Source organism: Galleria mellonella, unplaced genomic scaffold (assembly GCF_026898425.1).
Source record: "Galleria mellonella isolate WM207_F2 unplaced genomic scaffold, CSIRO_AGI_GalMel_v1 utg139, whole genome shotgun sequence".
Taxonomy (NCBI): domain Eukaryota; kingdom Metazoa; phylum Arthropoda; class Insecta; order Lepidoptera; family Pyralidae; genus Galleria; species Galleria mellonella.
In genome coordinates this window covers 8,168,834-8,182,556 of record NW_026441995.1, presented here as the reverse complement: position 1 = coordinate 8,182,556, position 13,723 = coordinate 8,168,834, and the positions used below count along the sequence as shown (strand labels likewise).

General features: G+C 36.9%; 2 protein-coding genes across 2 annotated transcripts; one reads left to right on the top strand and one right to left on the bottom strand.

Moving 5' to 3' along the window:
* Positions 1–844: 844 nt before the first annotated feature.
* Positions 845–4,721, bottom strand: LOC113512378 (DNA-directed RNA polymerase I subunit RPA43). Its single transcript, XM_026896249.3, has 4 exons — positions 4,393–4,721; positions 3,759–3,950; positions 1,795–1,947; positions 845–1,309 (listed from the first exon to the last, which is right to left on the bottom strand). The coding sequence occupies exons 1-4, from the start codon at positions 4,569–4,571 to the stop codon at positions 913–915; spliced, it is 921 nt and encodes a 306-aa protein (XP_026752050.1). The 5' UTR covers positions 4,572–4,721; the 3' UTR covers positions 845–912.
* Positions 4,722–10,152: 5,431 nt separating this feature from the next.
* LOC113512430 (28S ribosomal protein S7, mitochondrial) lies at positions 10,153–12,501 on the top strand. The gene is made up of 4 exons (XM_026896321.3): positions 10,153–10,311; positions 10,517–10,711; positions 11,492–11,726; positions 12,218–12,501. Exons 1-4 carry the CDS (start codon positions 10,256–10,258, stop codon positions 12,434–12,436), a joined length of 705 nt encoding a protein of 234 aa, XP_026752122.1. The 5' UTR covers positions 10,153–10,255; the 3' UTR covers positions 12,437–12,501.
* Positions 12,502–13,723: the final 1,222 nt, after the last annotated feature.

Below are 13,723 nucleotides of genomic sequence, written 5' to 3'. Positions count from 1 at the left end.
AAAAGGTACTTTTATGCCGGTTAGAGTATATATTCGGTCACGCGTACGAAGTCGCGGGTAACAGTTATTGTTATATATTGTAAACACAAACAATTCTAAGAATAAAGATCCAATATCTTTGAATTAGTCATACTCAAGAATCTGTATAATTTTATTAATTCTCTAACAAAGAGTAAATTTATTTAAGAAAGAAAGAAAGCATCAAGCAAATAGTTACTAAAAGAAAACATGACCATCCCTTAGACAAGTGAATTACAAATCTTATGAATGGATATTTGCTAGTGTGCAAGAGATAAAAAGAGATAGCAACATTCGACATCTCGTTGTTTCTTATGTGTGCAGTAACGAAAACGAACGAACAGATTCGTTTTTTATTTGTTCAAAGAGCTATTGTTCTGCGACGGAAGATTTATCAGGTTTAATTCAAACTATTATCTGTGTTTGGTTCAAACTACCATCTCAAGTAGGACAAAGCTTTAACTTTACTGACTCTTTTGGAAAAGGATATCTAATATGTATATTTTTATTGTGTACGTACTATATATATAACTATTATTCTGCAGAGGTATAAACCGGGATTATAAATCGCATTGGGGCCTACAATAGTTTTTATTTTAATATTTGGCTGTTTACATGTTAACAAATGTTTTTTCAAAATAAATATATAAAAATATCGTTTTGATTTTTTTTTACTATTTTTCCCCATTAGTAAACACAGTAAAGGCTACACTATATAGGATATATTTATTAATTTGATTTAAAAAATCAGGCTTTTAAGGATTAATAGTGCATAGCCTCGCATCATTAGTAATCCATCTTCATTCCATTAAAAAAAAATGCCAGGTACTTAATAATGTATATTTAAAAATGATCTGAAATTATATTTTTAATATAAATATAATAAAGCAATTACTAAATATCTTTTTTGTGTTTTTTGGATGGTTTTGAGTATGATTCAGTCTGTTTTATATCTGACTCTAAAGTTTTGCTTTGCCTTTTTGTCTTGCTCTTCTCTGTGATACTGATATCACTATTAACTTTCTTTGATTTTTCTGGACAGAGTTTGCTATTTGTCTGTTTCGTGGAATTTTCTGAAGAAAGTGAGCTAATTTTTATTTGTTGTTTACTAAGGCTAACAATTTTACTACTACTTTTTTGAATACTTTTAGAAGATTGTGTTATTCCATCACCAATTTGCTTCTGGTGGTATGGTTTCGTTTTATCAAAATTGACATGGGACACATTGATTGGTTGAGCTGGTTTTGGTTCATATTCTTCATCATCTCCATTAGGTCCTAATTGTATTGACCTGAAATAAAATTAATTTAGTGGGTTCACAAGATTATTGAAGAGTAGATTAAAAAAAAAAATAATGCCAAGCCAGTAGTATCTAGAATTAATTTTCTTACGTAATAGTCATACTATTACTAAGATAGAAGATATTCATCAGTATCTATATTACTGCCTTTCCCACTTCTACTATCTTGTCCATCAATATTCAATTAAAGCAATGTACTACAAATTTTAATTATATTAACTTTTAGACTTTCACACTGCATGTTTTATGCTTTATAAGTGATGGCAATTAATGTGATCATTTAGGTAAACTTTACTTTTTTCGCCTTATTTGTTTTACTTTAGTTTTAATATGGGAAAAAGCATAGATATAAATAAATGAACACATACTATGGAAAATGTTTTTTTTCAGCACTGTCTCATATTTGGTGGCCCTAGGTGTAATATAAAATGCCTACTGTATGTTACTCTATTCTAAATGTCTTATTAATATGTTACCTTTCTACTAATTCTCCTCTGATATAAGGTAAAGCTCCATAGAGATCTAAAACAACTATTCGAAATACGATCTCTTGACCTTCTTGAACAGATGCTCCTATCCACTTATTGCCTGGTTCTTCTGTCGGTCTGGGTATGACTACATTGAATACTCTGTAAACAAATTGTTTTGAAGGAGTATTTTGCCTTATTTCCTTGTTTTCATATTACCCATTTTGGCAGAGACCAGCAGAGAGAGTATACCCTCAATTTGTAGTTATTATTTGAGGGTATACAAATGCCTCTCCTAATACGAGATAAGGGAAGGGTTAGGACTTAACATGAAGTATTAAATCTTTCTTATGTGCGTTTTGCAGAGAACATTGTCTTCTTCAATGAGAATTCAAAGAATTTTAAAACAATGATTCAAATGATACAAGAAAGTTAGATAGTAGAACTATTAATGAATGCAAAGGAAAGAAAAATTTTTACTAACTTGTATGCTATATTTGTGTTTAGAGTGTGTGACTGACTATGTCTTTTTATAATTTACTTTAAGGTTCAGACAGACAAAGAAATTAACAAACATATTGCCAATGGATGGAAAAGATACTGATATTTAAAGGAAATTATAAAGAGCAGGAATCTAAAACTATACATTAAAACAAAAACATTAAATACATACATTTTTGCCTGCCTGACTTATTGCTGCAAAACATGGGTTTTGAATAAAGAATACCATAAAAACCATGTTCAGAATAAAAAGAAAAAATCAAGTCAGAAGTGAAGATATAAGGACCAGAACTGAACTGACTGACATCCTCCTGAGAAGAGTTCCACAGAAATAGCGGTGAACAGGCCACATATTGTAGAACAGTATAAACAAGTAGAGTTCACGGGCCTCAGTTTAGTACCCATGGATTATTAAAAGGAAAAGACATCCGAAGAGACACTGGGAAAATGAGCTAAAACAAACAGCGTGTTTTTTTTCAATGGATGATAATGGAATGATAACCCTGCCTGCATTAATGGTATATGCTGGTGGGGTACCAGTGAAGGATGATAGCTGACAATGAAAAGGCAGGTCAGTTAGCCTATCATGATGAATACACCTGGAATTCAACGTGATGGTTTCCAGGGGGACCGCATAGAGATAGATTTGACAGGGTATTTTTTTAATGGGTGGAAATTAATTGTAACCCCGCTTGCACTAACGGGATATGATGGCGGAGCACCAAAGAAGGGTGATAAATGAGAATGAAAACAGGTCAGTTAGCCCATCATAATGAATTTATCAGGAATTAACCATGATAGTTTCCAGGGGGAAACACAAGGAGGTGGACTTGGTTGGGTATATTGCTAGCAATGGGATTTTTAATCTCCACTACTAACAATTCCTTTCCCATCTGACAGGGTATTTTTTTTTGATGTGTGAAAATGGAATGGTAATCCTGCCTGTGCTAACGGGATAAGCTGGCAGAGCAGCAGTGAGGGGTGATAGATGAGAATGAAAACAGGCCAGTTAGCCCATCATAATGAATTCATCAGGAATTACAGGATAGAAATTATTGAAAAGAGTTGAAGGGAGCCTTTGTCACAAGGCACTTTAAGCACTAAGCAATATATTATAATAAAGAGAAATATCAGATAATTTTAATGTAATATAGAATAAAGGATTCTTTACCATTTTTGTGAATATTTATGTCCTTATTTTAATACATATACATTAGTATTACAGATGTGAAAGTGTGTTTGTTTGTGTTAACTTAAAGTTTAACCAATCACTATGAAATTTGGTATACACTTATCTATATGAGACGGAAAAGGCTACAGACTACTTTTTATTGTGGTCAGTAAACATATTCTAATCATGTGGACAAAGTTAGGAATAAAAGCTAGCATTTTCATAAATGAAATTATGTGTGCATAACATTGATCATACATTATGAAGTGGAACAGATAATAATCAATTAATGTTGTTATACCTGTGCACAAGAATTCCTAAATGAGTGGGACTCTTTTTATTAACAATTCCTTTTAAAGTAGCTCCAACATGAGGGCGAAAAATAAAATAGTCAGCTTGCACTTGAAAATTAATATCAGCATTATCATTTCTTATAGATCCAACATTTCGTAGAATCTTCAAATTTTTATAACTTAATAAAACCCCATTAAACCTGAAAAACAATATAAGAGTTATATGCAACATAGCTTTTTAATACAAAAGATAGGTCAGTAGGTACCCTTATATGAAGAGAAATTACTCTATATGTATAAAAGTATTTTAGTTTTTTGAAGTTTAAAATAGTTGACGAGTTAGTTGAGACTTAGAGATAATTAAGGGTTATTAAGCATATCTGAAGTAATTAATCATTTTTAACTATTACAGGCTATACCTATATGATCCAGTTTCTATGTTTTTAAACTCCAAGGATTCCAAAGTTTTTTTAATGCTGGTAGTTTATACTACTTAAAAGAACTCTACCTACCAATTTTGCAGGTAAAACAGCGTGGCATTTTAATTTCAGTAATGATTAAGTGCTATATATAAGCTGTACAGTGTTAGGTTACACCAAATTTTGTATACAAATGTTAAAAAATGAGGTTTTAGGTACTTACTCTTTGTCGTATTTTCCAATTTTGTAATCAAGTAAATTTTTAATAGACTCTTTTAGACTCCCAAGGCACCAAGGCTCCAAAGCTTGATTTTGAGTAACTTTTTTTTCGATAACGCATGAATTTTTGTCACTTCCAAGTTTTCGCAATTCCTTTAGCTCAAATTTAATAATTGATGACATTTTTATAGTCGCATTTATAAATAATTTAGTTAGCAATTATATCAAATCAATTTTAAAATAACCAAAATTATGAATATAAGTACCTACTGACATTGACATTACATTGATCATATTTTGTTTTGAACAATGAGATTAATTCAAAGGCAACATTTGTTTAAACCGAGATAGTTTTAACTCTTATGGTATTGTAAACGGTCAACTACACTCGCGAGCAACCAAATCGACTCGTCACTTGACGACGCACACATGCATTGATTGTACTAAAACGATAAATGTCAATTATAAAAATGATAAGGCTTTCAAAAGCTTAAGATGTCAGCTTTAATTTGATATCATTATCATTGAAATCCATGAATTATTTCTTAAGTAAGTGATGTCTGAACATAAGAGTAGGAAAAATGGGAATTTAGGAAAAGAGCCTACGTCCTGTATTTTGGAAATTAAACAAAAAATAGTAAAAATTAAAATAAAAAATTATGAAATCAATACTTCGTATTGCCCCCTCTAGCCTTTATTACAGCCTGCAGTCTGTTTTTCATTGATCTTATCAATTTTTGATATTTTCTTGAGGAATGCCATTTTACTCCTGTAACAATGCTGCCTTTAGCTCGTCTACGCTTGAAGGGATTGGATTCCTGGCCCGAACTCTTCTTTTAAGCTTGTCCCATAAGTACTCGATTAGATTTATACCCAGGCTGAGCGCAGGCCAGTCCATCGTGCGCAATTTGACCTCTTCAAGAAACTACCAAGTGACAGCGGGCATTGTCGTGCAATAACATGAAGTCTTCGCCGACAAACCCTGCCTAGGGTACAACATGATCGAGTAGGATGTCGGTGATGTACCGATCAGCTGTTAGCCCGCCTCCTCGGCCGCCCCCAGGCACGAAAAGAAGCTCAGTTTTTCCCTCTAAGGAAGTACCAGCCCACATCATGCAGGAACCGCCGCAATACGCCACTGTTTCAGCAAAACAGCATTGGGAAAATCGTTCCCCCGGACGCCTGTAAACTCGACCTCTCCCGTCACTGCCATGCAGACACATTTTGCACTCATCAGTAAATAGTACCGACTGCCAATGTGCAACGCTCCAATTGAGCTACTCTTGAGCAAATTGAAATATAATAAGGGTTCATCCGCAGCCCTTTACAGGGTTGCAGGTGCGGGCCTCGGGTGTGTACCCTTTGCCCGAGCGGTCTGCACAGGCTGCCGCCTGTGCGTCAATACATTTCAGCCCGTTGGGCTGAGCCGACACTATTGTGAATAGCGCCGGCTAGGGAAAATATAAAAATGGAAGTAAAATGGAAAAAGTGAGCGGGGAAATATGAAAATGTATGTCGTCGACCGTGCAGGGCCGGTATTAACCGTCGCCCTGCGGGGTGCCTGCTGTGCGCAGGAGATCTCGCGGCAGTTATTGTCGCGTCCGGTGGGCGCGCGCGATGAAGTGGTGCGAGGTCCCTCAGATGTGGGTGGTGACTGCTGTCCGCCCGGCTGAACATTGTGCGTGCCAGCCGGCGGACAAACTCTTCCACAGTGGGGACCGCGAGATCTCGGGCAATTACGTCATTACGAACGTAACGACCCGCGCCTGCGCACAGTCGCAGAACGCAGTTCTGTTGCACCTGCATGCGCCGCCTCTGTGAGTCAGAACACAGTGCGTACCACGCGGGGGAGGCATAAGTCAGCTGCGAACGAATATAGGTTTTATATATCCCTAACTTCGTTCGCAGCGGGAGATTGGAATGCAGGACCGGCCGCAGCATGGCCCGCGCCGTCTTAGTCTGTGTGACCGCGCGGTTTACCTGTGCTGTCATTCGCAGCGACCGGTCGATCTCTACCCCTAGGTAGCGCACTGAGTGCTCCCATGATATGGGTAACCCACGGAGATGGAGAGGCGGCGGGTAACGTGTGCGGCTACGAGTTAGCAGCGCCACCGTCTTCCCCACATTGACGGCGATACGCCACTTGTCTAGCCACACAGGCAAGAGGTCCAACAGTCGCTGCATTCTACGTGCAGCGATGTCGGCGTTGGTCGACGACGTGAAATACGCACTGTCGTCGGCAAATAGAGCGAGGACGACATCACGCTCTCCCTCAAGGAGCTCATCCCCCAAGGTGGGGATGTCGTCCGTGTACGTCGCGTACAATGCTGGTGAAATACAGCTGCCCTGCGGCACTCCGGCGGCAATAGGGTGGACTGCTGAGTCCACGCCCTCGACCGTGACATAAAAGCTCCGGCCGCGTAGGAAATTTCTATTACCCGCACGTAGGCTTGCGGTGTGCTTGTGTGCACCAATAACTTGTATACTAGGCCGTCGTGCCACACGCGGTCGAACGCTTTCTCGACATCGAGAAAAACACCGACGGCGTATCGACCGCGGTTATGTTCGACGGCCAAATGATGCAGCACACGCGCAAGTTGGAGCGTTGTTGAGTGGCCGCCCCTAAAGCCGAACTGCTCATCCCGTGGAGTGACGGACGGGTACAGCCGGCGGAGCAGCGCGCGCTCAAAGGTCTTCGCTACGTGCGGGAGAAGTGTTATCGGCCGGTAGCTGGCCGGGAAGCGTTTATCTTTCCCGGCTTTCGGGAGGGCGATTACTCGGCCATTTTCCAATTAGTAGGAAAGTGGCCGGTGCGGAGTAAAGCCGTTGTAGAGCTTGGTAATGAACACCAATGCTCTACGGGGCAGCTGGGCGAGTGCCGGTGTGGGAATTTTATCCGCTCCGGGCGCCTTGCGCCTAGGTAGGCGCTCGATGATGCGCCTTACCTCGCCGGGCGAAACGAATTTAACCGCCGTTAAGTCCGGCGGCGGAGCGGTATGGAACTCGCCTACGCGACGTACAACGCGCTCGTGGTGCTCGACGACAGTGCTATGTGCGTCGGCGGCAGTCGGATTGGCAGTAAACTGCCCCTCCAGGTGGCTGGCCAGGATTTCTGCCCGGTCAATTTTGCGTAACAACGCCTGCCCGTTTCATCGAATAACGGGCAGACGGGGGTCGTGCCTTAGTGAGCTGTCGGTTTAGGGCGTACAGAGAGTCGTCGTGTTCGCCCTCGCGGGAGATTACACCCTCCCTAGAGGAGCCACGCCAGTCGCGGACTCCCTCCGACAGCTCCGCAGCGAGACAGTTAAGCTCACGCTTGACCCGTGGACAACGGGTGCGGGCCCATAGGCGGCGGAGTTTGCGTTTGCGCGACAACTTATCGCTCAAATGTGCCGGCAATTCGACTCGACGACGAGCCGCCGAGTGAACGGTGGTGGTGGCCGCCTCTAGGGCGCTTTGTATGCGCTCTTGTATAGCGATAGAGGCGCGGCCTCTATTCCCTCGGGCGTGGTAAAGTCGCCGTCGAGGGGTATGTGCTGGAGGCTTGAACGATAAGCCGTCCAGTTTGTACTCCGCCGCTCCGACTTGTGCGATGTGGTGACCGCACCTAGGTAAGCGTGGCTAGAACTGGGAGGTGTTGTGTGTCCATGTCATACAACACCTCCATATTGAAAAAAAAAAACTCGCTGCACGAGTGCTATGTCCAGAACGTCTGGATATTGTCGACGGTTGGTAGGAATGTGTGTTGGGTGTAAAGGGCCCAACACGTCGTAACCGTGACTATCGGCGTCACGGAGGAGTCTAGTACCCATAGGCGATATCACCCGGCTACCCCAAGTCGGGTGTGCAAATTGAAAGCGCGCTTGTCGGTGGCCTGCAGTCAATTTGGGGCACGTCGCAGGCCATTTTGGCGTCAAGTTGGCTTCCTTTAAACGTCTTCTCACCGTCCATTCGCTTACAGGCACCCCTCGTACACGTCTCAGTTCCTGCTGCACATCAACACCCGTAAGCGAGGCAGCGAGGTTGAGACAATAATGCGGTCATCTCTCTCTGAAGAGCTCCGGTGGCGGCTCGTTCTTGGTCTTGAATTAAGGGCACCTGTCTCTTGGAACCGTTTGTATACTCGGGATATAGCAGACTGGCTCAAGTAGAGCTGGGCAGCGCTGCTCGCCGGCTTAACCCTTGTTGCAACAAGGCAACAACTTGAGCGGCTTCTTCTGGTGTGGTTTCCATGGTTTCACGAAAACAAGGAATTTACTGAGATGTGTACCGGTCAACTTGTGATAAGCGACTGATAAGGTAAACCGGGTGTGGGCGGGTTTTATAGCGGGGGCAGGTAGCGCAACTCTTGGATACCTTATGGAGCAAATTTTCCCTGAGGTCCAATTAAAATGCGTCATTAAATCAGCGCTTAAGTTTTTTTAGGATATTGATGTTAAATGAGAGCATAATTCTTCAGCTTTCGAATGACATATCATTTTTATAATTGACATTTGTCGTTTTAGTAAAATCAATGCATATGTGCATCGTCAAAGGTTGAGTCGATTTGGGCATACATTAATGAGACCGATTCTGAGGAATTATTTCTCTATTTCTATCTCTTAACCTAATATTTTAATTATATTGTATTAATCATCAAACTAGTTTCTATTAATCCTTATAATAAAGATTCCACTATCATGAAATTGTAATTTTAATATTAGAGTTACATTTATAGTATTGGTGTTTCAGATTCGATCTTCATGTTTTTCCTTTTGTCAATTGTCAAGATTTCATTTTATAATCATCTTAGTAATTCTTGTACTTATTATAACATACTAAGAATAAAGAATTACATAGAAGGAATGATAAAATAAAAACTGTAAATTATATGGTTGCCGCCTTTCTTCTTATGCAAATATAATTAGTAAAAAGAGGACGAAAGATTTACCATCAGTTGCTATTTTTTTCAATTCATAGTATATTTACAGTTTATGTAGAAACTTTTTGTATACTTTAGAAACTTATTGCAAATAGGTTGTATTTGAATTTAGCAGGGTTATACGGCCGTATAACATTTTTTCAAAAAGAGGCAACCATATGATTTAGTTTTTATTTTATTATTCCTTCTATGAAATTCCTTGTTCTTAGATAACATACTACATACTAGTTATAATCTATGTTTTCAAAATCAAATAAATAGAATGTTTTTATCTCTCTCTTCATTCTGTTATCTGCTTTCCTAAACGGCGTCGTTAGATTTGGTATTTTTTTTTAATTTTAGGTCTAATCGCGAAATTTTATGAAAATGAAATTTTTAGAGAAATTTGGGTATATATTTTGGAAATTTTGGGTAATAGTTTTCGTAATTGCAATTTCTGTAGAATAATATTTTTTTATTTTGTAGCATACTAGTTTATGAAACTAAAGTTACCTTTCTATTACTAGTTAGTTACTTACTATTATTTACGAAAGATGTCATTGTATATCTAAATAAAATGTTGTCTATTTTTCTTTGGTCAATTCGTAATCTTCTTTTTTCCTAAATATCTTCATAATAAGTAACACGGACTCTATTTATTATAAAGTATCTAAGCTACATAATTATAATAAAAGATATAACTGAATGTATATAATAAATAGAGAAGAAGAGGAAAAATAATCAGAAGGTATTTTTTATACGTAATGACAAACGATATAACTTTGTGATCCAGAAAATCATACCGATTTGGAGAAAAAATTTGACGTGTGAGTAAAAATCCAAATTTATATCTGGTAACTCCAGACTTCAGCTGTCCTGTCAAATAAAAATTTTAAAACTGTCATATTATAATTATATATATTTTTTTATTTTCCACATTATATGAATTAATGCGTTTCTAATAAAAATGAGTAATGTAACTCATTATTTACCTGTCTTAAAAAATCCGTTGCTTCTTAGAAGGTACAGATAATCAAAGATTTATGTCTATTTTGTGTTTACTATTTTAACCTATATGTTTATTTGTAGCATGATAATCAAAAAGTTAATCAGTATATAATAATAATGTACGAAATTAATTTGACATTACTTTAGCAGCCATCTAATTATTTTCTATTAGAAGCATAATTTATTCATTAATTGTTTATCTAATTGAAATTATTTTCAGTCCATGGTCACGGTTACAGAAACGGTTCTTAGGAAGACCTACAAGCTTTCCAGATTATTTTCAAAATCCTATATTTAGGAAAGAAGATCAAGCAAAATTAATTGAAAATTCAGAGCTGTCGAAGTTAGCTGCAGTGCCTGTAAGACCTCCAGCAGTCTATGAAACTTCTTCGGTGTACCATGATCCTCTTGTCAAGTAAGAGAAATTTTATTACTATTTACATTTATATATATTCGTTTAATGTTGAAATAACATAATAAACGAAAAAAAAATGTCTTTATAGTTTAAAATATGTATTCTAAAAGTTTCAAATTTTACCAAACAACTATATCTTGTTCTTTAACATCTATGTCAATGTTTAGATAATTATATGCCATCGTAACATAGTTTGTGCTTTTTTATTGTCTATATTAATATTATAAAAAAAATTATTTCATTGTTTATTTGTAATGGATAACACAAATATTGTTCAATTTAAAAATTCTTTCACTTATAGAATTATATATTTTCAAAATTCTATCTTTGCATGCAAAGCTAAACTGGATGGCTAGTATGATATAAAATATTACACTATTAGAATGTGTAGACGGTAAAGTTTTTGGTCAGAAGTAATATGAGTTGATCAGCAGGTCTACTCTTGAATCTAATATTGATACACCCTGTTGCTAATGACAATTTTGTACTGCACTCATAAAACAACAATTAAGAATTAGATTAGATTTGGGATCCATTTGCAATAGGTTGCATTGACATGTTACACTAATATGCATCTATCAGAACAATATGGTATCATTATGTCCACTAATATTACAATTGTGTGTTATGAGTGTGAAACATTTCAATTGTTGATTATTGATCTATTGGAATTTATCTCAAGAGTTTGTGTACTTATGTAGATTATACCAGATGAATAAAATATTTGAACTGTTCATTTAACAAATTTATTAAGTAATAATTTATTGTTATATTTTACAGCAAAGTTATCAACCATGTAATGGAAATGGGCAAAAAGAAATTAGCTAGAGAACTTGTGGAAAAGGCTTTTGAAAATATTAAAAGGAAACAAATTGAGCGATATCATCTAGCAAGTTCTCCAGAGGAGAAAGCCAAAATAATTTTAGATCCTAAAACAGTGTTGCATAGAGCCATAGCTAATTCAAAACCTTTATTACAATTATCACCAATCAAGAGGGGTGGTATTACTTATCAGGTTGGTGTTTATTAGTCTGCAACTTTATAAAGGAGAAAGATCCTAATTTTACTTATTTCTTTTATATTATCTGGCACATTTGTTGGTTCTTTTATTTATTTTTGCACTTGATAGGGTTCCATTCTGTGTTGAACTCCTGCATTGAATCCATATTACTTCAGTGTTATTTGACTTATATATTATTAGCATTTGGTTTATGTATTTTAGGTATTGATATAGGTATTTACATTGATTAACTGTACTACATGGTGTAAAAGTTATTTGTTACAATTAATCCTTAAAGATATGTAATAAAATATTTAAAAGTTAAAATTTTGATGCTACATTACAAATATCTTAAAACATGAGTTCTAAACCTCTAGCTAATAGTTTCTTCATTCTGTGAGTTAAAAAATTAATGTATAAATTATTATAAAGTTAAATGAACAATATTTCACTTTATTAAAATGCATTGGTGTAATTATAATTATTGCATTTTAAATCTGTTTCAGGTTCCAGGTCCCATTACAGAAAAAAGATCTTTATTTCTAGCAATTAAATGGCTATTAGAAGCAACAAATGAAAAAGATAGAACTATCCATTTCCCTGAGCAATTTGCAAGGGAACTGCTAGATGCGGCAAGTAACACAGGCAAAGTTGTTAAGCGTAAACAGGATTTGCATCGCCAGTGTGAGGCCAACAGAGCATATGCACATTATAGATGGCAATAGTTGAACATGTTGATTTATTATATGTAATTAGCTAATAGATATTTAATAAAATTAAGATAAAGAAATCTTTGTTGTGTCTTTTTAAACAAAAATTAATTTAATTGATATTTTAGAAACCTAGTATATTCTAGTAGTCTACATATGAGCAGATGTTTGAATTGCAAAGAAAAAAGAAGCAGGTGCTGATCTCCGGTGTCTATATATCCCAGAAAATAAAAGGCGCAAATGTATTATAATAACGAATTATAGTGACTAATCGTTTTTGTAACTAACAATCTCATTGCTAGCTATATATTCTTTTATCAAGTGTATTTCCACACAACTCCCCTAGGAAACCATTGTGGTTATTACAGTTCGTCAAACTGGTTTGCTTCCATTCTGACATATATTCACCGGTGCCCTGTTAATGTGTACCAACAGTGTAAGCGGGGTTCCCATTCTATTATCAGGATGGAAATGGACTATTAGTACAGGGTCTACAGCTTCATACACCGCATTAGGTAGACAGGCACGCGGTACCTCTGGAAACCATCGCGGTAAATTTTTGAAATTTGTCACGATGGTCTAACTGACCTGTTTTCATCCTCGCCCATTATGAATGGTTGGTACCTCGCCAGCATATAACGTTAGCACAGGCGGGCCTACTATTCCATTTTCACCCAACATTCCATTATCATCCATTGAAAAAAAAAATCGCTTTTATATAAGTAGAATTTATATATACTATAATGTGCCTGTAAATATTTTAAGATTATTCCTTACAAAAACAACTTCAATTGTGTTTGTAAACACATGAACAGTGTTAAAGCTATTTTTATTTCAAAACTACTCAACCGATTTTGATAAAATAGGACTACAGGAATAGTCGGTAAGTATATTTTTGCAGATAAAAAATAATTTTCTAAATTGGGTTACAACTGATGGAGTTACTTGTCTCATTGAGTTGACGGAGATAATTATCTAATATATATTGAAATAAAGCACTGATATAGGCGATATCAAAATGCGTGATGACTTTTTTTCCGTCATCAATTTTCGAAGGAATCCAATATATAGGTGTTGCGGTACGGATATTACCCATGCCTATCTGAGATAGACAAAAAGGCGAAAAACCGCCATCTGGCTGCATAGAGTGCGAGGCTGCTCAGACTAGGAGCCCTTTTTTGTGCACGTTGCACTAACTCCTTTTATATTATTAGTATTCGACTTGAAAGCAAGGACATTGATGCTCTATCGGATGGGAAACGATAAGGATTTTTTTTAATAGACGACAATGGAGTGTGCTCC